This window comes from Pyrus communis, chromosome 7, assembly GCF_041283825.1.
Source record: "Pyrus communis isolate YQ-2024b chromosome 7, ASM4128382v1, whole genome shotgun sequence".
In the NCBI taxonomy this organism is placed as follows: Eukaryota; Viridiplantae; Streptophyta; class Magnoliopsida; order Rosales; family Rosaceae; genus Pyrus; species Pyrus communis.
Genome location: NC_142571.1, coordinates 18,970,749 through 18,995,000, shown reverse-complemented (window position 1 = coordinate 18,995,000; position 24,252 = coordinate 18,970,749). Strand labels below are relative to the sequence as shown.

Genomic DNA, 24,252 nt, shown 5'->3' with positions numbered 1-24,252 from the left:
CACAGACTTCAAGCCGCAACTAATATCAGATAGGCAGCTAGTAGACTTTTAAAAGCAGATCATAAGACAATGTAAACAGACACATTACGTTATTTAGGATACCCCAACTTAAAAAAAGTTCTCTGAGATTTCTCTAAATTATGAATACAACAGGAAAAAAAATTCTTCAACAAGAGATCACCAGCGTTACTAACAAATATCCCAATAGAGAAAAGTAAAATTGCTGTTGCAAGTCGCAACTTACCATGAGACACTAATTGTTGCTTCTTCCCAGACCCTGGTGGCCGCCCTCTACCCCGTTTTGGGCTTGATGATACTGTACCAGGATTAGCAGATGCTGCAGGAGACAATGCCAATGAAACAGTCCCATCAGGTCCATATTTTCGAGGTCTTCCTCTTTTCCTTTTTAAAGATTCGCCTGGTGGAACCACGGATGGTGCACCCAGATTGACACCATGCTGTGAAATAGCCGAAGAAGGCCCTATCGGCAATGTTGATCCAATGTTACTTCCTTCAATATTGGATTGAAATGCTATATTTGTATTAGATAAGGGATGAATGCCTGGTGATCCATGCATCCCAGATTGTGTTCCGGAACCAGTTATTCCTCTAGACGTAAAGTAAGAGGCTGACCCCGACAATGCCATAGGGTCCCTCCGATCCATGCATTTATTTGATTATCTTTCAAAGGCAACCTTGAAGCCCCAACTTTGCAACTCAATGCAAAATGCTCCCTCGTGCTCTAATACTCACTATTCAGTACTAGGACCAGCTCTATAGAAACACAAAATTCAGCAGAATGTGAACCCAATTTGCAAATACCAGACAAGTTTCTAGGTATCCGAAATTCGGATGTAGAATACTAACACTGAAATTACTACAAGATATACATCTTTTCAGGATTCGAACATAACAACCAATAAATTGGTATCAGATTTCACAGATGAAGTTTCTAAAAACTATATATGGAATTAAAAGCTAGAACAAAAGAGAGACAGAAAAAAAAAAAACCAACTTGGCTAGAATTTCATATGCAAAAGAAAAGCTATGAAATTTAAGTAAAATTACAACTTGATTAGAGCAACAGCCACAAAACTTTTAACAACCAAGAAAGCAAGAGAGAAAAGGAAGTTCAAAATTCAAAGACTAATAATAATTAAGTAGGAGAAGAGACAAAGATGGAAGCTACTTTTACAGCTTACCAAACCAAGGTAAACAAGAAAAAGGCTTCATGCTGAAGGGAAAGAGCAAGAGAGACTGGAAGGAAAGAGGTCCACTGTCACCAACCCATTATAAATCCTTTGACACCAAGCATCTTCAAAGGCAACCCCATAACCATATGCATCAAATCCAAAGCTCTAATCTTTCAAACTTCAAAATTCAAAACAACCCCTCTCAAGAAACTTTTATTTTAAAAAGGCTACAACTTTGAGTCAATGCCAATATGTAGGAACAAACCCAGTTCTTGTTTTGGCACCACAAAGTGTGAGAATGCAAAAGAAAAGATAACCCAAGTAAAAAGATGACAGAGAGAGAGAGTCAAAGTGGTATTTTTCAAACAGGTTTAAAGGTCAGACTGTGGTGAAGAAGAACATTGCGTGCTTCTCTAGGTCTGGGACTAGGGGATGGGTAAGAAGTTTGAATTGTGTAGAGAGAGAGAGAGAGAGAGAGAGAGAGAGAGAGAGAGATTCTTGAAGGGGCATTAAAGGTCGAACTGTTTTTTGGGAAATGCAGGAAGGAGGGAGTTCATTTGATGTGAGAGAGAGAGAGCGATATTTACTACTGGGTCTAGCACAAGTCCTTATCTGAATGCATTTCTCTAGGATGTAGTTTACTCTCTCTCTTCCTCTGAGAAAAGCTGCTTATCTTTCTCTGTTCAAAAGCACCTCTCTTTCTCTTGTGTGTGTGGCACAAGTGGAATTGGGTGATGATCCCTTGCTTTGCCTTTGCTTCCTTTCCCTTGTTGGACTATTCAATTTCATGGGATAGAGTTTGAGAAGCAAACAAAAACTTGACAGAAAAAGCACTTCTTGTTTGGATAATACCGATTATTTATGAGAAAATAGTAAGAAAATTATGATTGTATGTTATATTTTATGACGGTTGATAGTTGAATATTTTTATTAATAATTTAAACAAATAATTTAATATACACTATTACGACACATGATTTATAAAAATAAGTTCAAGTAAATAATCCCTGGAGGATCATTTTTATTTATTTTTTTTCCTACACTTAAATATTTTCTTTTAAAAAACTATTTATGGATTTTCTTTAATTTTAGATATGTATAAACTCTTTGAGGAAGTCTATCCAACGCGCATAAATGTGACTATGGAATCGATGTGTTTTCGTAAAGATAAATGATCATCACATAACATTTTTCTCTTCCTACGTTGTTTAATTTGAGGGCCAAAATTAAAAAAGGTATGTAAAAGGAGGTGTGTAGTTCTCATTTTTCTTTGGTGTATATACATAGTATGAAGTTCTAAATAAAGTTGGCCACAACTTAACACGATAAATGGTGGTGGCACACAAAAATTTATATATACGAAAATGTTGCTACAACTTAGTCTTTGGGTTAATTTTGTCCGTCTGTGTTTTTTTTTTTTTTTTTTTTTTTACCAAAGAAAAGTCAAATAGTGTGACATCCCGTCCCGAAAATATCAAAAACTCACGTGTGAAAAGACATTTTTACCCCTAATTCGTTCTCTTTACGTTATTGGTTGTTTAGTGTGGTGTTGGCATGTGTTGGGCCACACACTCACACTGTCACTCTCCCAGATCCCCTGTCCCTTTCCCTGTCTCTCTCCCGAGTCCCCTTTCCTCCCATTTCCCTTGAAAACGTACGGACACTCACCCAAAACCTAGCAAACACCCACAGATCGAGGGAACCAAGACCATAGTTGAGCTCGTGAGGCTGGGAGGAGTCCAGTCGTACCATTTCCAGGTAAGAAAACCATCGTTTTCACGTCGATTTCACGAAGTCAGTTTGGAGGTACTATTCATGCAAACATAATTTCTCACGTTTTAAGGAAAATGAAGCTCGTAGGTAGCTTGGTGAGGTCCCAAGGAGTCTCGGAGTAGTTCGTTTGAAGAAATTGGACGTTGGGATCGCCGTTTTCGAAGTTGGCCGGATTTGGTTTGTGTTGACAAGTGAGATCTCGTGACTTTTAACCCTTAAAAGTGGTATATTTGTGTTCTCCTATGTCTAAGCTTCATTTTGGTAGTAAATTTGTGAAATTTGGACGAAAAACGAGCGAGATATCAAAGTTAGAAGTTTTTCCAGTTTTCCGGCGCCGGCGACGGCACCGGAGGTTCGCCGAGGAAGGAGACAGAATATTCCGTCAAATCTGACGGAATATTCCTGACGCCGTTGACGGAATCCGTTAGAACTAACGGAATATTCCCTACGGCATCAGTTGACGCCGTCAGCGTGCCAGGCACGTGCCTGCGCGTAGCCGGCGCGTGTGGCCATGCCTTGGCCGGCGCGTGGGGGCGCGTGCGGCGGTGAAAAATTTTTCTAAAAATTTGGGTGTGATCCTGAGGTTGTGTAGAGCACGTTGGTATATTCATTTGTCCAATTTGAGCAATGTATGAGAAGTTATTACGAGAAGTTGGTTAGGTGCTTTAAAATTAATGTTTTTGTAGTTGTTTCGCATATAGGTGATACATATCCCGAGGACGAGCGTGGTCACTCGAGGCAGGGGGGCTACGACCCTTCCACTTACCAGTGAGTGGGCTTTTGGTTTTCCGTATATACCTATATACATTTATTTTCCCAGAAATTGTTTGAAAGGGTTAATTGTTTTATGCCATGCACCATATTATTATTGTTTATGCATCATCACGTGCATTATTAGTGGCATACATATACATATGCATATCGGGTGCTGTGGACGCACAGGTAAGTGCCAGGTAAGTGTTATTCACGTTTATTTTCAGTAGTGGTTTGAGATGCTTAGAGAGCTCATAACCTGCACCCCCGGTATTAGTGCTCCCGCCCAGAGTAGGGCACAGTCCTTCACGTGATGTTCACCTCCCGCACCACACGCTCAGCTTGGATCCAAGTTAAGTGCACAGTCCTGTCGTACAGACCACCTTAGGTGGTTCCGACTCGTAGGTGACCCACGATTATTCGCACAGCCTTCACGTGATCGTAGCACTAGAGCGTATATATGTATTACACCCAGGCCTGTCGTACAGACCACTTTAGGTGGTTCCGACTCGTGGGCAGGTTCAGTTATTTGAGTTTGAGATTTGAGCTCTACATGCAGCCGTACAGGTCACGTTAGGTGACTCCGGCTGCCAGACTATATGTTATGGTTATGATTTATACCTGAGCACTTGCATTTCATTATGAGGTTCCGACATGGCATATTCTTGAGCATGTTTGGTATATCTATACATACGTATATATGTTTATTTTCTGGGAAGTATATAGGTTTTACGGCGAGGGGTTAGAATGTATTTTACTAAATGGTTTTCGAAAAGATTTGTTTTTGCCCACTCACGCTTTTGTTTTGCGCCCCTCCAGGTTCTAGTTATCTAGCAGGTTCGGTGGTTTCCCAAAGGGCTTTCCCGGCATTTCTGACAGACACTCACCAGCGTGGGGTCACCTTCGGGTATACTGTTGTCGCATCTTTTTCTTTTGGACTGCTGTAGACTTATTGCTCTGAACTTGTGTCTCACTTACGCTAGCACTTGTTTTTAGTACTTTGTATGCTAGTTTTTAATTATTCGTACTTTTTATATTACTATTTCATTAGCTTCCGCACGTGCACATGGTTACGTCACCTCCGTGTGACGGCCAGCACGCCCTGATCTCGGTCGGGGTGTGTCAAATAGTCTAAAATAATGCTAAATCGTAATGAATTGCTTGCAAAAAGTGATAACTAACCTAAACCGAGTCAAACCGACCACTTACATATTAGTATGAGAAATGATTAATACAACATTTTTCTCTCCTTACACATCCCTGTTTAAACATGTTTATTTCTGTTTGATTTATTCAGCTTGACTGCAGTAAATAAAGATGAGTATGGCTAAAAAAGGTGTATGAAAATCAACTCTCCGGTACTGTTTACTTTAACGAAAAACTACATTTTTACACTAAAAAATCACACTTGGTACTATTCACTTTACTCTTTATTTTGTCTTTATCGTTAAAACTCAAAGTTTTTAAGCCTTTTTCATTAGTTTTCCTTTTTTTTTTTTTTTTAGTCTAATAACTAGATAACAGTATTGAATTTGATGATTGATGAATATCAAAGTTGTTAATTTTTGAGTTGTAACTATATTAGTTACTAAGGGGCTGTTTGATAACCTTCATTTTCAGTTACCAAAGGATTGTTCAAATTTCAGTTTTCAAAAAATAAAAATTAAAAGTTAAAAATGAAATAGTTATCAAATGACTATAAATTTTGAATTTTAATGGCAAGTAGGATGTATTTGGTGTACTAAACGAGAATATATGTAACAAATTATGATATTTTTATCATTGTAATTCCTCTAAAATGTTGACAAAATAATTGAGCTTAGGTCCAACCCGCTAAAACAAAACCATTAAATACTTTAGTTTGGTTCGATTTCTTTAAAAACCTTTGACAAAATCAAACCGAATCAAACAGTAATTGTGTAATCGATCTAGTTATGATTTTAACGTGAAATCGATTCAATTTAAGTGGTGTCAACTAGTACACATATATCACCACTATTTAGAGCGCGTGAGACGCATTGGAAGACTAAAGTACAATGGTGACCTCACAGAAAATGGGTTAGGGCCCGGTCGAGTAGAGGGCGACTTTGCATGTGACTGACTATGCGAGTGTGTGACTCATCTCTCTCATCTCACCACTTTCCATGCCCCAGGGTGGCCAAATGCAAACTAGGACGAAAACATCTACACAAAGAGTACTGATGGCACAAACCTATACATGTAGGACAATGGAGGCTGGAGAGCCACCTATAAAGTGAATGTATGTGGAAGGTTTGTGCATAATGTGTGAGTGTGTATTTAGCTAAATCCCCAAGGCTTTGGTCGCAAGGTTTATATACATTGTTGGTTTATTCTCTAATGACTTAAGTTTTCAAGTCAACGTATAATTAGAAGTTTTTTTTTTGTAAGTGGTCATGAGTTATATTTATATTCAGCACTTGTTTGTTAGTTTCTAAACATAGAATGAGACAGAACCTATATGTTTCGTTTTGCTTCAATAAATGCACGTGTTTCTACATTTCAGTTTAACGTTATTCGGCACGAGTGGGAAAACGTAAACTTGATATACATTTTTGCTTAGTCACCTTTTTACCTTTCTTGCTAATTGCCCATTAATAAGGGTAATTGCCTAACATTAGTCTAATGTGGAAATGTCCACACTAATTCTTCATGTTAATTAAGCATCAACTCATGAACAAAGATGGGCTAAAAACTATTATACAAAGATTTGATCTTAGAACCATCCCATGCCAAATTAAACTAATTTTATAATATGGTGAGAGACTATTTTTATAATATTGGATAGTTGCACAGATTTTTGGAGGACTGTTTTATTTGGTCCATGAGCATGGGATCATGATCTCCAAAAGCGGGTGTACCTTTTTTTTTTAATAAACAAAGTGGAAGTACCTTGAACTCTGTTTTTAGAAAAATTCCAATTTTTAAACACAATTTTTTATTTGTTTTGGTGCTTCTTCAATCAAGATTTAGCCAATTATAGTGGGCCAAAAGGTTATGGGTGTCGTTTTCAATATCAATCATTAATCCAAAGTTTATATGGCAATATTTTTTTGTCAACTAATTTTAATAAAAATAAAATATACTAATACAAAGTGAGGCAAGTCCAAAGACAATCTACAATATTAAAGTAAAAGTATAACCCACTACAAAGGTAAAATAAGAAAACAAGCCCCAAAAACACGAGGCCATAATAATGCCTAAGTTGTTAACTTTAGATCTGGAAACGAGAACTAGCGTCCTCCACCAAATAGACACACCACCATCGCCAAGCCACCACCACTAAGAAGAACCAACGAACTGAAAGGATGAACTGAAAATAGGGTGGCAAAGCCACCGCACTAAAAGCTTCCCATAATCCACCAAATAATACGAAGTGCACTTTAGTAGCCACCGAAACTCAAAGCACACCTCATTTCAAGGGCCAAAGAAAAAGAAATAGAAAATAAAGAAGGTGGGGTTAAGAAAGAAGGAGAAGGGATTAGAGAAGAAGGAAATGGGGTTGCCACCGACCCCATCCGGCAGGAAGGGTCATCAACTAATTAGTAAGATTGGATTTGGGGATTCTTGACTTTGGGAGTAAGGGAGCGGCGCTAGGGTTCTCTCGTTATTGGCACCTTATTTATATGGCAATATATAATGTTGATAAATACTTGCAAATTTGTAGGTTTTTCATGACATGGGTTAAATTACTTAGATTAATGTGTTCGTTTTTGCACTCATGACACACCCTGACCTAGAATGTCAACTAAGACTCTGAATCAAGTTGTGCTGGGCGACACCAAGAAGGTGACGAAGCCATAAGTGTAGTGATGTAGAAAATGTGAATAAATTTAAACCTAAAAGTGCCTAAATACAAGAGTGCACTGTGAGCGGAAATGAACTCAATTCACACGTGATGACAGAGCATAAGTACAGTACAGTAAAATAGGGTGAGAATTATACCATCAATGATAATCGTCTGCACCAAGATTTGCCAATAATCCTTGTCGGTACAAAAACTCTGCTACTAACACCTAGAGGGGCGAAAAACAAGGATGAGTAGGCCTGAAAATAAAGTTTTAATAAATACCTTTTGAAAGCGTTATAACCCCTCGTCGTAAAACCCGTATAGCTTCCAGAAAATAATACTACATAAGTACGAAAACGAATGCATGAGTGCAATGAAAATAGAAGTGTGTTATGCCTCAATATCTTAGCAATACTAAGTGTAAGCCAGGTGTGAAACCAATACAAAATAGTATGCCAGTCGGAGTCACCTAACGTGACCTGTACAAATGGACCTGTAGCTCATCAATCTAGGCTAGCACACGAGTCAGAGTCACCTAGTGTGACATGTACGACATGCTGGGTATAAATATGTACGCTCAAGTGCTACAATCACGTGAAGGCTATGCGATAATTCGCGGGTCGCTTCTGAGTCGAAACCACCTATTATGGTTTGTACGACAGGCTGACACCAGACTTAGATCCCAGGTGAGTGTGCGGTGCGGGAGATGAACAATCATGTGAAGGCTGGCCCTAGCCCCGGGTAAGAGCACTAATATCAGGGTGCAGCAATGATGAGCTCTAAATAAATGTGTGCATACCAATGTAATACAACCCATTCAATAACATAATACTCACTTGAAGCTTACCTGAGCCTCCGCAACAATGCAAAATTTAAAATGTAACTTATTTACGACATGGCAAGCAAAGCATAGTTCCACATAAAAATGCTTTTGGAGATTGTGTGTGTGTGTGTGTGTGTGTGTGTGTGTGTGTGTGTGTATAAAACAAATGTTCACTCACCTGAGGTCCGCGCTACAACTCCCAATCATGAATATCGAGGCATCACGAACGATCATCACCTAGAACAAATATTCAGTTACATCTCAGAATTTTTATCGATAGAATACGTAACTTACATAAAACACATCTCCAAAGACGTTCTAGAATGATTTGAGACCCATTGACCAAAAGTCAACTGTCGGTCAAAGATCGACGGTAGGGTCCACAACCCTACGTAACTCGATCCGGAAGATCCACATCACATATTTCCGATCCTTAACCTCCAAAGATCCACATTATGCTTCTAAAATATCATACTAAAGTTTCATTACGATCCAACGGTCGGATCTCTGCCAATTGTAAATTCAAATGGCAGTAAACATTTTATTTTACGAACTTAGGAATCCAATTCGGGAAGATCCACACGTCGGATTACCGATCCATTAGTTCCTATTGTCCTCAATTATTATGAATAATAACCTACTAAATTTTGGTGATGATCCAACCTTTGGATCGTTGATTCAAATAAGGATCAAGTGGCGGACCTTAGCGAAATTGTACCCAAAGAATGGAATTTCGTTAATCGGAATTCACCTATGCAATTGGAGTATTAGACTTAGCTTAGGAAGGTCAGGTGGGGTCTCGGCCCACTCGCTGCTGCCACGCGCCACCGCACACGGTGGTCGACTGTCTCGACTCACCAGAAAAATCAACTATTTCTAAATATTCTCAAATTTCAATAAAATGAAGATCTCAATGAGTAGAGTAAGTTTCATACCTGCGGCCAAGTCCAATTTTACTAGAAAAGCCTCAAATCGCCACGAACCCGTCGGAAACCTTAGAAATGAGTGGTTTTGATTCGACTCCAAACAAGCTCCGACACCCCAACCGATGCATGGGCTTTGTTCCTGAGGTTGAGGAGATTCTATTGGTGGTGATGGTTGGTTGAGTTTGCTTCAGGAATGGCGGTTGCCGCCATAAGACCCGTCGCACCCACCGGTGCCATTCTCCACAAAATAAAACCAAATCTCGTTGAGTTTGGGGTGGAATTCATAGCGAGGATGTCATAGTGATGTTTACAGGTGATGGTTGGCCGTGAAAAGCTAGGAAAACGCTGTGAAAGGCGTCGGAAAAGTCGCGGAACATCGAGTCGCGACCTGGAAACGGGTCGGGGGTCCGATCGGCTACCCCCCTCAACTCTCTCATTTCCCTTCCTTTTTCTCCTCTCCCATTGGTTCTCTCATTTTCTCCCTTTCCAAATTGGTCCTGTTCCCCCCTTCCTTTCTCTCCTTTATCTTCCATCTCCACCGCCCATCTTAATTTTCTTTCCTTTATTTTGGGCCACACACATGGCTTTCCAGATTTTGCTCCAAAAATCTGGAGCATTCCAGAAAATAATAAATTCACAATTTTACCCTCAACTTCATTCATTAATAACTCCTTCGTTATAACTCCAAATTACATTCTGTTTGCATCCATGTGTTTGTAGCGACGAGTACTACGAGGATACACCAAGAAAATGGATCTTACATGACTCGACAAGGTAGTCAACAAAAGTCAATGCATTTGCCTCGAAGGGCATTTTCAAAATTTCACATTTTAAAATTATAAAAACTGTAGTTTTTGGGGATGGGTCATTACAACTCATATCTAAACCTTCTTCTTATTGTAAAGTAGAGTAGTTTAGAATACTGTCTAATTGATCGAGAAAATAGCATGTTTTTAAATAAAGGATCAATTTCATTGAAGATGGAAGACGAATAATACAACGAAGCACCAAACGTGAGTCAAAGAGAAGCCAACAAACTAGCTATCACGACCCTCAAATATCAAATTAGGAATAAAGGTGGGAGGTTCCTCAAACCAAGAGCAAAAATTGTGAATACAACGTGTAACAAACAAGGCAATGAGAAACACCATTGGCTTGGTAGTGGACATGAGTAAAAGTATCCGCCGACGCATCAAATACACCAACCAAAGAAATGTTTGTAGAAGAAAGATTTGGATAAGAATTCTAAACAGTTCAATTTCAAACGGACTAGCAAGATCATAGTTTTCAAAGCAGAATGATATTTTCCCACATCCTACATTTCTTGTACGTTCAAATTTCCTACCCTAAGGATATGTAATTAGATTTATTAATAGGATGGTCCAATTTCTAAAATAATAAGTCACTTTCTTGAACATGAACCCTCCGTCCAAACAAAATGAGAGGAGGAATATTTGAGAGGGATAATGACCTAAGCAAGCTTATGTTGGTTGGTGGAGCTACCCTCAACCTGTAGTTGTTGAAGAGTAACTTGTATATATTTGCTGAATTTAAAAGAAACAAATAGAACAAAGGAATTATTTGTGTAATATTTTAAAGAATGAAACAAATGTTGGTTTGGACTAGGAAGTTGTACTTGCTATTTATTGGTAACCATGTCTTTTTTATTTCTTACCTAGTGTCCATATTTTAGACAATAAGAGAGTTACTTTCCCAAATGGTCAAATGAAAGAGGGATACGACCTAATCTTATAGACAATGAACCAAAAAAGTGGGTGGTTGATTGCCTTAATAACTAGGGCATACTTTTGCGTATTGAGTTCAATCTTCTTTTTGTTTCTTAGAGTAGTTTAGAGTAGAAATATAATTGTATTAAAAAAATAAAAATAAAAAGAGAATTTTGTACGACGAAGTTGAATCGAACCTAAAGCAGTTCCTAACAAAAAGATTATTAGTGTTAATTAATCACCATCAAATAATTTAGAAGGCATCTATCTAGAGGTCAAGATTACAACGGATAAAAGTGTCCATCTTCCTCTCTAAACTCAATTGACCTAAGCAGTTAGCCCGTCGGTGCACAATTTAAGCTTTCCAAAATGACCTTACTAGCAGTTGTAATTTCATGGTAATAGAACACTCGGAACATTTGGAAACAAGTATAAAGTATGAGATTCCTTTCTCAATTCATTTTTCTTCACATAAGCAACACTGAGGGAAGGAGAAATCGAACAAAAGACCTTATGTGTAGGTCATGTAGAGATAAATGTCCTTAACTACTCGAGCTACATATCGTTTACTTACCTCATTTTTTAAGTTTTTCACTATAATTAGGGCGAGCGGGGAGATTTCGAAATTATTATAATAATTTAGAGTAGGGAAGAGTTTCGAACCCCAGATGCATGGTTAGAAACGCAACACTCTATCCACTAGGATATTAGAGGATTCTTTTAAGGACATTGGAAGTTTTCAAGATTATCCAAACTTTTCTCAGAAGCTTTCACAGAAAAGCTTCTTGTTGTTAACCTGAAGTGGTGATCCATGGTAGTTCTTATTGTTTATTTTTCAATTGGGCCGTGGATGAGTGATGAGATGGCCAACTTCCCACTAACGAAAAATTTAGTTTCAAGTTTGCCTGCTAATGTTTGTGGTTCTTCACTTTAGTCCGCATCCTCCTTTTTAGGAATTAGGAGATGATTTTAAAAAGAAGTTTTCAATTTTCATACAAAATTTTTGGAATTGAATCGAATTGGAGCACAATTTTCTAAATTACAATATTTATAATTTTCAAAATCAGAGTTAATTAAAAAAAAACTTGAAATATAATGTGGAATTTCATATAATTTACAAGTTTTTGAATATTCTCGAACTTGATATACATTTATCTATATTTATTCATTTTAATATACAAGTGTATGGCAATGAACACAATGTATACCGTAAAATGTATTAACTAACAATAAAATACAAAAGTTGATTACAAAGAAAATAATTTTAGTAAATAACTATAATATTGACAAAAAAAAAAAAAAAAAAAAGAAGAAGTAAATGACCATAATAATTTGGAATTTTCAGAATTTTTTTAATCAAAATAAATTTATTCCAATTTCTATTCTAGTTTTTCAAATTTTCAGATTAGAAATTTTTTTGTTCAGATTTTTTTTTTTTTGGTTAAATGATAAATTGATTAGATTAGATACTAAATTAAAAAGCTGACGGGATTCGAATTCACGCCATAGTGTAAGAACAACACTCATCTTCACTACTCTAATTGATGGTCACTTGCTTTTTAATGCGGAGCTGACAAGTCAATTTGCGGTTGCTGATTACGGGCTTTGTTTTGTGGCCCAAATAAATGCACAGTTTCATGGCCCTAAAAAAGTATTTTTAATTTTGGGCCGTAAATGAATTCATGAGTCCTAAAATTATATTACGAAAATACCACAACCTTCAAGATTCTTTCGTTCACTCCCACAGTTCTGAGATATTTCAAAGGCTTCCGTCAGAGCGACAGAAGGATGTTAGATTGGCTCAATCCGCAGAGTAGAGAACGCAGAATAAGGATTGTTAATTTGGGTCAATCGGGAAGCTTTTGATTTCTGGGTTTCGGGTTTTTGGAATCTGGGTCCTGCAGTTTTTGTTGATTTCAGTTACGCCGAGCCCTCAGGTGCAAGTATCTGATCTCCGAAGTCCTGGCGTTGTAGATGATTGTCATCCAAAGAGAAAGGATATAATTTCGGATGCAGAAATCGACCCATCAATCAGGTACTTATAAGGAGGACGAATTAACTACCGATTTCTGGAAAAAGTACTTTTGATTATGGTAATTAATGAGATAATTTTGATTTTTCTGTTTAGGGTTCCCTTGATCGCATTGAAATGTTCGTGTAATGTTCGTTGAACTCCCTCGTCCGGGTAATATCGAATCGTATTGAATTCTGCGTGGTTTGGGTTTTTTGGGTGTGCTCTGTTTGGATGCTCGGAAAATTAGGTGGGAATTGGAAATTCAGTTTGGAACTGAGGATTTGGAGTTATTTTCTATGTGGGGTTATGAGTTTGAAGATTTTCGGCTTAGTTTTGGCTAAGAAAGAATTAGAGTGTTACTTATTGAGTTGAGTTAGGAGGATTGCGGTCTCCGAAATTAGGAAGGGTTAGTGCTATTGTAATGGCACTTGCATTTGTTTTGAACCTACGAAATATTTGGCCCTTTTCGGTACTGAAATCGGATGACTTGACAATATCGAATGAATTAGTGCGCAAACTCCGAATACCTGAACGCACGAAACAGTTTGTTTACGCGGTAAGGGAGCCTGAAACTCAATCTGTAATATACATACTTTCTGCTCAAAGTTTATCAGAGTGGTCAGCATCGGATGTTGATTGTCTAATTAGGGAGATTAGACCTGATGCTGTCGTTGCCCAGGTGGGTCATTCAACTCTGACTGAAATTCAATCAGAAGAAAGTGTCTTGAGTGATGGTTTTGACTACTCATTTCCCACTTCATCGTTAGGAGTTCTCAAACGATGTTTTTTGGAGAAGGTTAATAAGGAGAGGTATGAAGATATTGCAGGAAACTTGGTTTTACAAAAGATTTTTGGGGTTGGTTTTCATGGACATTTTTTGGCAGCCAAGAGGGTAGCTCAGGAGGTTGGATCATCATTCTTGGTGCTTGAATTGCCATTTGTAAAAAGTTCTGGTGTGGAGAATACCCCGGGTGAACTTGAAACAGTGAGCAAGTTCCAAGGTTTAGTTAGTAGTTTGGTTCCGCAGAAAGTGGGTTCAGTTGCTTCATCGAGTTCAAGGAGGCTATACATAACCAATGAAATACAGTCACAGATGGTTAAGTTATTATCCCCATATATTGATTTATCAATATCGAGGCTAAATCCATCAACTTCTGTTTCTGTGGTGGCGCCTAAAGAAATCCAGCTACAATCCAATTATGAGGCCCCACAGTTTGCTCAGTCGATTTATCCATTTCTTTTGGATCTACATAATATCTTTTCTGATCTCCCAGCAATGGGAAAGGCTTTAGCTTATGCGCAAAAGATGTTTTACGATGTGAACGGAGGGGAAGCTGTAGATACCAGTGTTATGTCTGAAGTCTATGCCTTTCGGATTGCAGTCGAGGGGCTGAGAATTTCTCTGAATAATGCTGGTCGGCTTCCCTTTAATAAAATAAGGGATTCGAATTTAAATAAGGTTGAATTTTCTGATCTTCCAGTTGAGGACAAGTCACATGCTCTGCTGGTAGAGGCTCTTCGTGGCCAAACAAAGAAGTTCAAGACCATAGTGGCAGTAGTGGATGCTAGTGGCTTAGCAGGTCTTAGAAAACACTGGAACACTCCTGTCCCTTTAGAGGTCAAGGATATGGTCGGAGAGCTTGTTAATAATTGCGAAGGTGAGGGGGAAATGTCAAATGACACTGACAGGAAACGACTACTAACTGATAAACCTTTGGTGGCAGTAGGGGCCGGGGCAACAGCAGTTTTAGGAGCATCTTCACTCTCTAAGGCCGCGACACTCAAAGTTCCTGCTTCAACCTTGATGAAAGTGGTGACGTTTAAAGTCCCAGCTTCACTCAAACTCTTTCTAAGTCAAACCCATAAGACATTGGGATTTGTTCTTAGTAAAACTCTTGGCCCCTCAAAAGTGGTGGCTCCAGGTGTCAAATCAACAACTATACTGAAAGCAACTGCTTCTGCTGAGAAGATCCGAGCCGCTGCCCATAGTGTTATAGCTGCTGCGGAGAAGACTAGCTTTTCAGCCATGAGAACAGCATTCTATCAAATAATGAGGAAACGGCATATCCAAAAAATTGGTGTCCTACCGTGGGCTACATTTGGATGTAGTATTGCAACTTGTGCCGGTCTGGTTGCGTATGGAGATGGGATTGAATGTGCTGCTGAATCACTACCTGCAGCTCCATCAATCGCCAGTTTGGGTCGCGGGATTCAAAGTTTACACCTCGCATCTCAGGAAGTAGCACGGAGAGATAGCACAAGCTTACAAAAATCTATTGAGTCCCTCATGTACAGGTTGAAGAAAGTCAGAACTCAGTAGTAAGAATGCAATTCTTATCTTATTTGTATACTAGTCGTTGCCGTTTACAACAATCTTTATAGAAAACCGAAAGAAACTGTCTAGAGCAGGGGTTATTTGTATCATCATTTGTGTTTTTCCTTGTTTTGTATTGGGAATCTGTTTCTAGAAGTAGATTGCCTATACACAAATTTTGCAGGAATTTTTTTGTGTTTTATGTTAAGTATTGAGAGTTCTTTGAGTGGAGTTAGCTAAAAAAAAGAATGACAATGAACACATTTATATGCAAACAATGATTTGTCTCTATCTAGATTTGAGTAATGTCTTACTATAACAGTATAAACATTTCACACATGGAAACTCCATATGCTTCTACAATATATCGCGCTCCTCTCCAATACAGGCACAAGATGAATTTAGCCATATGTTGCGTGAGGCAACTCCGGTAACCAATGGGCTTGCAAGCAACTTACATACGTAGAGTGTGCTTGTTTGTTTGTATTTTTAAGATCGTTTTAATGACTAGGATTCTGATTAAGTTTTGACAATTTCTTTTCAAACTTGCTGTCTTACCCTCACACAGTTTCCATTCCATTCTTCTCCCACCCTCACTTGTCATGGTTGTCAATGCTCACAAACCTAGCACTCACTTCTCTCTCACACGCATTCGTACTTAGATTTGATGGCAACTTATATGTATTGTCCTATATAACATATATTAACAAGTGTAAAAAAATTCTGAACATTTAATTTGGGGAAAAACAATAGTAAGAGCTGGTCTTATATGTATTGTCCTATATAACATATATTAACAAGTGTAAAAAAATTCTGAACATTTAATTTGGGGAAAAACAATAGTAAGAGCTGCTCTTTGTGTCCCAAACTAAAAGTGGAATAACCTTAGTGGCTTTCACTCTGATGTTGATTGGGATCTCAGAGAGACCGAAATGGATCCTAATGACATTGACCGAAATTTCTCAATCAAGGTGAGCTTTGCTCTGCCTTTGGCTTTATTATTCATTGTTTTGTGCCTGTTTCTGTTTGTTTCAGTGTTTTTAGCTCTGTTATCGTTTCTGTATAAATACATTTCTCAATTCTTATATAGTGTCTGGTCGTTGTTAGGGAAGCAGGTGCAGTTCATGTACAAACAAAGGTGAAGGCTGTGTACATGTTGGGATACTATCCCCAAAAAAGGTAGGTAAGGGATTTTTCGTTTTGCGTAGAACAAATCCATACAATGTAGTTCTTTTCTGTTTATGATTTAATTTGAGTATATATGGTGCTTAACGAACACACTGTTGATATAGTTAGGTAAAATCACATTCATCTTTATCATATACTTAGCTTGGGTCTGAACAAACTTTATTTTATAGTAAGGTCAAATCGAGATTAAATACTAAATTGTACCCCGGTGCACCTTATTAGTCGAAAAGTTAGCAAATGATTGAAAGTCTCGCCTTGTGTTGGCCGTTGGCCCCATTCCCGTTCAATCCACACAACAAAATTCAATTCAAATCCCACCAATAAACTCCAACACCGTTGGCGGTGGGATTTAGAAAAATTGTGGAAAAATCTTCACAAGTAAATTAATACAAGAATGATTACTTAATTTAATATCCTTGACTCGTGGTATGTTTTTTTATAGATTGATCAATTTACTCAGTTGTTGCGAAGGTGATGAGTGGTTGCTTGTGGCAGAATATATGCCCAATGAAACACTTGTAAAACATCTTTTTCATTGCAAGGCTTACTCCTTATACGTATACGAGGTTTTTGGTTACTATCTATCTTGTATTCATATTTTAATTGTTGGATATCGGATCCACTTGGTCTTATAATTGCCTCTGCTTAATAGTTTTACTTTGTCTCACAGATCATTTAACTTTGGGTTCTCATTCAGAAAGGACATACTAGGATATTAGGCATCACATTTATCTTAGAACTTCCAAGATATAAATGTCTCTCTTCTCAAGGTTCAGTACATCATCTGGCATTTACTTCTCCTGAATATTTTGAGGCCTGGTAAGTACATCATGGAAAAAAAAGTGGCGTGTTCGAATTTATGATTTACTTGACAAACATCCTTTAAGTATGCAGTTCAGCAAATATTATACACCGCATATCCCATGTATTGCAGGGAGAGTAACACCAGAAAGTGTAATACACAGCCTTGGGCGTGTTCGAATCTGTACTCATATTTTAATTGTTGGATATAAGATCCATTTGGTCTTAAAATTGCCTCTGCTTAATAGTTTCACTTTGTCTCACTGGTCATTTAACTTTGGCTTTTCTTTTGGAAAGGACATACTAGGATATTGGGCATCACATTTATTTTCGAACTTCCAAAATATAAATTACTCTCGTCTGGTATAATTTATCACTTCTTTTCCCTGAATTCCATCGTCACCTAATATTGCTTAAGAGGTGTTGGTGTGGGGATCTACATTGAGACAATGGTTGCAGGGTTTTTACTGGATCCCCCCTTTTGGGTGTTAGAAACATTTGCTGATAATCATTTTTGTTTATAGCACAGGTTCACGTTTGACAACTACGCGGTCTTATTTCAGTTATAGCATCTTCTCGAATTTTGCTAATTATCTTGTCAGTTGCATGGATGTTTCCGCTAATGAGTACTGTGCTAGTGTTATGTGGAATATAACTTTATTACCTTCTTGAATCTTCAAGGAATGTGCAGCCTATGAAATGGGCAATTCGATTAAGGGTTGTGTTACATCTTGCACAGGCTCTAGAATACTGCACAAGTAAAGGGCGTGCACTTTATCAAGACCTTAATGCTTACAGAATTTTGTTCCATCTTTTTGGTATCCTTTTTCTAAGTACTTTCTTATTGTATTTGTTTATTTTATATATTATAATTTGCAGGTTGGCAAGCCTAGAATATACACCTTTGGCCTGATGAAAAATAGTAGGGATGGGGAAGAGTTATGGTATAAATCTGGCTTTTACTTCTCCTGAATATTTTGAGGACTGGCAAGTACATCATGGGAAAAAAAACGGCGGTTGAATTTATGATTTACTTGACAAACATCCTTTAAGTATGCAGATCAGCAAACGTCATACACTGCACATCCCTTGTATTGCAGGGAGAGTAACACCAGAAAGTGTAATACACAGCTTTGGGAGACTCTTGATTGATCTTCTCATCATAAAGCATATTCCTCCTAGCCATGTAAGTGATTGTTCGAGTGGTGAGCAGGGGAAAAAGAAAAACCATTTGTGGGAAAAGATAAATGGGGAAACTCTTATAAGGATCTAACAATTATTTGTGAGGTAAGACGATGAGTCCTAAAACTGATTGAGTTGTAGCATTTGAAGTATTTGGACCTTTGGGATATTAGTTTCATTGGGAGCAAAATTCCATATTTCATTGCTTCTCTTAAGTTTAAGATATCTTAATCTCTCTTATGCTTCTTTTGGTGGTCAACTTCCAAGTCAAGTTGGAAAACTAACACTGTTGTATATTATGATCTTACAGGTAAATGACATTACGAATGCTGAAAATCACAATTCATGGCTTCCTCGTATTTCTTATTTAACATATTTGGACTTGAGTTGGAGCAATCTCATTAATGCTTATGAATGGCTGGAAGCAACTAATAAACTCCAGATCTTAGGAACTTTGCATTGGCTGAATGTAGTCTTCCTTCTCTGATTACCATAAATTCTTCTAAATCTCTTGTTCGTGTTGTCCTCTCTGACAACTAATTAACTGGCTTAATTCCCAATGTCATTGGAAACATGAGCTCTCTTGCTTATCTAGATCTCTCTTTTATTTAACTAACCAATTTGAAGAGGGATTTCAGAAAGTCATTTCTGGCGACTCTCTAGATTAAGACGTTTGTTTTTCTCCTCCAACTCACTAGCCTTAAGCTTTGGTTCTAATTGGATTCCTCCTTTCTAATTGCTTTACATAAATTTGAGCAGATTTTGACACCCTTTTGGAAAATACATGTGAATTTGTTCTCTCCAGGGTTGAAAGATGGTTTTCGTGTTTTTTAGCGTGATCCAAATAACGTGAATTACGAGTACAAAACAGGCTTCTAAAACATAAACGGATCAAACACTTAATGCGGATTTGTGTTGATTGTTGCTACAGTCTTTGCAGATATTATCAATGTTTTGGAGAGATGAGTCATCGTCATATTACTAACCACTTGCAGAAAAGTAGTTGGTCCACTCACACATGTTCCATGCCTGACCATTTGAGTCAAGACAACCCAGTGATGTTGATAATTGATCGAGAAAAAGCCACTACTGATTGGTACCTCTGGTGTGAACTCTGTGTTTGCCTTGCCTACAATTGATCCTCCTTTCCCATTGCTTTATTATCTCAGGTGATTCAATTCACACGTTCATTTTTATCACTCACACACTCTTCTTAATTTTTAGTAATTGGATCGAATAAATTAAAAAAGCACATAAGACATAAATTAATAAGAAGTGCGGAAGTTGTAAACTTGGTTGGGTGAATAGCAACATCCTTTTATCTTCTCACACACTTATTTTTATTTTTATTTGTCTGATTGAATAAATAAAATAGAGATCAACGACAAAATTAAATAGGTGTGCTTGAAGCTTAGTTTTTTGTAGACTTGGATGCTCTTTAACACGATTGTTGTGTGTTGAAATCCCGGCCCACTTGTGTGGTGGGAAGTCAAGTCACACGTAAGAATAACACATGTGTCGCTTTTACCTGTTTCTTCCACACGTCTGGACTTGTGGAGTGTTCTGATTGCATTCCTCCTTTCCAGTTGGATTCCATGTATTTCTTCCACTTGTGAAGTTGTAATGATATTGATTGATTGAAACCCATTTCACCCGACTTTCTTTTTCATTACCCAACTTTCTTTTTCATACCTTGGCATTGGAGAAGCTAGAAGGTGCAGTAATACGTCAAAGTCAAGTGAACAAGTGGCCACTCGAGTTGTTTGTAAGAGGCAACTTTATATGTGTATATATGTACACTTGTAGTGTTGCAATCTTCTTCCAAATTTCCAATAACATAGCCTAAATACTTTTTCTTCTTCATTGTTGTTGAGATGCGGGGCGAGGGCGAGGGAATTAGGTGCTTCAAACTATTTCATACTTCAATATTTGCTGTGCTAATTTTGTTACAATGTTGCAACCGTTCCCTATCCCTTGATTTCAATAATATTTCTTCTGGAGTAGTTGGCCACTGGGATATTGCTAAGGTGCCCAAGGTGATCAGGTGCATACAGAGAGAAAAGGAAGCACTCCTTGCTTTCAAACGAGACGTCGTGGATAGCAAAAATCGCCTCTCTTCGTGGGGAAGCGAAGCCCAAAAACAAGATTGTTGTGCATCATGGGAAGGAGTCTACTGCGACAAATATACCGGCCACGTTGTCAAACTTAATTTACATGGAGGATTTCCTCTTGGTGGTCGATTATCAAGTCAGGTTGGAAACCTTACCCACTTGCAATATCTCGATCTCGGAGGTAATGACTTTGCTAGTATTGAAAATCTTAATTCATGGCTCCCTCGCCTTTCATCGTTAACCTATTTGGGTCTCAGTTTCAGCAATCTCAGTAATTCTTATGACTGGCTGGAAGCAATTTATATTCTCCCTAAACTTACAAACTTGTCATTGGTTGGATGTGGTCTTCCTTCTCCTCTTATTCATTCCAGTACTCTTTTTAACATAAATTCTTCAAAATCTCTTGCTCATGTTGACCTCAGTTCCAACCAACTTACTTCTTCAATATTTGTATGGTTGTCAAACTACAATGCCAGCCTTGTTCATCTTGACCTCTCTTTCAACCAATTAGTTGGTTCAATTCCCCATGTTTTAGGAAACATGAGCTCTCTTGTTCATCTTGGCCTCTCTAAAAACCAATTAGTTGGTTCAATTCCCCTTGGTTTTGGAAACATGAGCTCTCTTGTTGTTCTACGTCTCTTTGACAACCAATTAGTTGATTCAATTCCCTATGTTTTAGGAAACTTGAGCTCTCTTGCCATTCTTGATCTCTCTGGCAACCAAATTGAAGGAGGGATTCCGCAATCTTTTTCCAAGTTATGTAATCTGCAAGAATTGGACCTTGGAATGAATGCTCTGGAAGGGGTGGTTTCAGAAAGCCATTTCTCCAATCTCTCCAGATTAACATTCTTGCGTTTGTCCTCCAACTCACTAGCTTTAAGCTTCAATTCTAATTGGGTTCCTCCCTTCCAATTGGAATTCATACTTTTGCGCTCTTGCAAGATGGGTCCACATTTTCCTAAATGGCTTCAAACTCAGAAAAATTATCAGTCTCTTGATATTTCTAATACAGGAATTTCTGATATCCTTCCAAGTTGGCTATGGGAAATGATGTCTCATTATCCAGAAAAAACAGAGTCTGTATATATAAATCTCTCCAACAACCAAATTAGAGGAATAATACCCAATTCAAGATTTGAATTTCCCTCATCTTCCTTTACTGAAGTGAATTTGAGTAAGAATCAATTGGAAGGTCCAATCCCTTCATTCCTTTCCAAAGCGTCATTGCTCGATCTCTCCAACAATAATCTTTCAGGGTTAATTTCTTTCTTGTGCCCATACAAGGTTAGTAATTTAACCTATCTTGATCTCTCAAGCAACAATTTACACGTACAAATTCCTAATTGCTGGACAAATTTTGCAAATCTAGCCTTTCTTGATTTGAGTAACAATGCTCTTTTTGGGAAAATTCCTACCACAATGGGCTCTTTATTTTCAATTCATACATTGATGCTGAATAAGAATAGATGTGTGGGAGAAATGCCTTCATCCTTGAAGAATTGTACAAGCCTCGTAGTCTTTGATGTTGGAGAAAATAATTTATCAGGGTTAATACCTGAATGGTTAGGGGTTGAACTTCCAAAGTTGGCTATCCTTATCCTCCGTTCTAATCACTTTTATGGAAACATTCCCCTGCAGTTATGTAATCTAAAACAGATTCAAATTCTAGATCTCTCGATAAACCATATCTCTGGAAGTATACCCAAATGCTTCAACAATTTGACTAAATGGACAGAAATAGGAAAGGCAAATCTAACCGTCCATCTTGAGATTGGCGGTACCTACAAGGGGTTATCCTGGTACAACGTTTATGTAGATGAAGCATCCTTGATATGGAAAGGCGTAATGTCCGAATACAAAAGTACTCTAGGGCTTGTAAAGAGTCTTCATCTATCGAGCAATCAGTTAACTGGGGAGATTCCTAATGAAATTGCTGATCTTGTTGGGTTAGTTTCTTTAAATCTGTCGAGAAACAATTTAACAGGTCAAATAACTCCAGACATCGGAAAGTTGCAGTCATTAGATTCGCTTGATTTGTCAAACAACCAAATACATGGTACAATTCCAACAAGTCTCTTTCAAATATCTGGCCTTGGTAAGTTGGACCTGTCAAACAACAACTTGTTTGGAAGAATACCAATGGGGACTAGGCTCCAAAACTATGAACCCTCTGCTTTTGCTGGGAATCCTCTACTTTGTGGAATTCCACTTCAACAGTTGTGCTCTCCCAAGGAAACAAGTCCAGAGGAGCCACCCGTGTTCAGGGATCAAGTTGAAGACAATGATGGGTTTATAACACCGGGATTTTTTGTGAGTTTGGCGCTTGGGTTTGTTGTTGGATTTTGGGGAGTTTGTGGGAGTTTAATGTTCATCAGGTCATGGAGATACACATACTTCAAGTTCTTGAACTGTGTATACGACTGGCTTTATGTGAGGGTGGCGTTGATTAGGCGACGAAGAATTGTTTATGGGTAAATTGTAAGTACTCTTCCACATAACTATAGTGTGATGATATGGCATCATTGCTATCATGATTAATATGAATTTGGTCTGTCTAATTGTCTTTGAATTTGTAACTAATATATGCTGTGGTTTTTCTCAATATTTTCAGCTCGTGCATCCACCGTTCGCAAGCCATGCTCCCCTTCAGCCGGAGAAGGAGATGGAAGAGTGTAATTAGAAGTTATGATTTGGTGAAAGTGTTGTGATTGATTTAGGGGCGTGTTTGTTTTTGCAATGATGTAATTCAGATTATCTTTGAGGGGTTAATTAGGTCCCTTTAATCCCCTTTTACTTATTGTTATCATTTTATTATTAAATTTTCTTGAGAAACTTGCAGAAACTTATTAATCAAGCAACAAAGAGAAAAGCAGACATATAGTTCAATCAAGATTTGATACATTAACCCTAAGAACATCCCAGCACCGGTCTTTCAATATCTTCGTTAAAAACCAAATCTTGACAAGATTAGATTCGGCCAGTGACCATCTAGTTTTTCTATATGTATAGCTGCGTTGTAATATCCGATCCTTTTTTTTTTTGGTTGCTTGCATTTATTATATAAAATCCTGCATCTTCAGTCGTTCATCAGTTATTTTGTTAGTTTGAAACCATGTTCGTTAGCCTCAAATTAAGACCAAGAAACACAATAACTTAGGGCAAATAAATCAAAAGAAGAACCACAACCAAACTAATAATCATGTACGTACAACAAAACAATCTATTTATGCTTGTCTGGCCTCTCAAAATATAACCATTAGTTATATACACTCGTTATCATAGCCTATTAACCAAACATACAATAATTCCACTAGACAGCATATTTCATAAATTGACTTTGTGATGCACCAAGGTATTGAAATCCTAGTGGAGAGCCCATCTAAGCTAATAAAAATAAGGAACTTTAACGAAAAACTCTTCGTACTGTTCACTTTGACGGAAAAATCACATTTTTACACTAAAAAGTCAATTTTTTGTACTATTCACTTTACTTTTTATTTTGTCTGTATCGTTAAAACTCAAAGTTTTCAAGTCATTTTCATTAGTTTTCATTGTATATCAAAACCACAATTTTCAAAAGTAATGCAATGAACCTTTTGAATGCAATGCACCTGGGATGAAAGGGACAGTCCCTTTGAA

The 24,252-nt window shown here is 37.7% G+C and overlaps 3 protein-coding genes across 4 annotated transcripts in view; 2 read left to right on the top strand and 1 right to left on the bottom strand.

The window, feature by feature from the left end:
• LOC137735345 (AT-hook motif nuclear-localized protein 11) overlaps positions 1-2,012 on the bottom strand; it is a 4,440-nt gene extending 2,428 nt beyond the window's left edge. Inside the window, exons 1-2 of one of the 2 annotated variants that reach the window (XM_068474767.2) lie at positions 1,203-2,012; positions 245-774 (exon numbers count right to left, since the gene is read on the bottom strand). In XM_068474767.2, coding sequence (XP_068330868.2) covers positions 245-665 — 421 coding nt within the window. In that variant the 5' untranslated portion in view covers positions 666-774; positions 1,203-2,012. Of the gene's footprint in view, positions 1-244 lie in introns of both variants that reach the window. The other variant, XM_068474768.2, reaches the window with a different exon arrangement.
• Positions 2,013-12,687: 10,675 nt separating this feature from the next.
• On the top strand, positions 12,688-18,747 carry LOC137734159 (uncharacterized). The gene is made up of 2 exons (XM_068473466.2): positions 12,688-13,038; positions 13,132-18,747. The coding sequence occupies exon 2, from the start codon at positions 13,439-13,441 to the stop codon at positions 15,335-15,337; it is 1,899 nt and encodes a 632-aa protein (XP_068329567.2). The 5' UTR covers positions 12,688-13,038; positions 13,132-13,438; the 3' UTR covers positions 15,338-18,747.
• A 1,134-nt stretch (positions 18,748-19,881) lies between these two features.
• On the top strand, positions 19,882-23,445 carry LOC148695842 (receptor-like protein EIX2). The gene is made up of 2 exons (XM_088696404.1): positions 19,882-23,091; positions 23,225-23,445. Exon 1 carries the CDS (start codon positions 20,377-20,379, stop codon positions 23,086-23,088), a length of 2,712 nt encoding a protein of 903 aa, XP_088552530.1. The 5' UTR covers positions 19,882-20,376; the 3' UTR covers positions 23,089-23,091; positions 23,225-23,445.
• Positions 23,446-24,252: the final 807 nt, after the last annotated feature.

Bases quoted from the DNA above. Each gene is read 5' to 3' on its own strand.
- LOC137734159 (XM_068473466.2), top strand. From the start codon at position 13,439: ATGGCACTTGCATTTGTTTTGAACCTACGAAATATTTGGCCCTTTTCG.
- LOC148695842 (XM_088696404.1), top strand. From the start codon at position 20,377: ATGCGGGGCGAGGGCGAGGGAATTAGGTGCTTCAAACTATTTCATACT.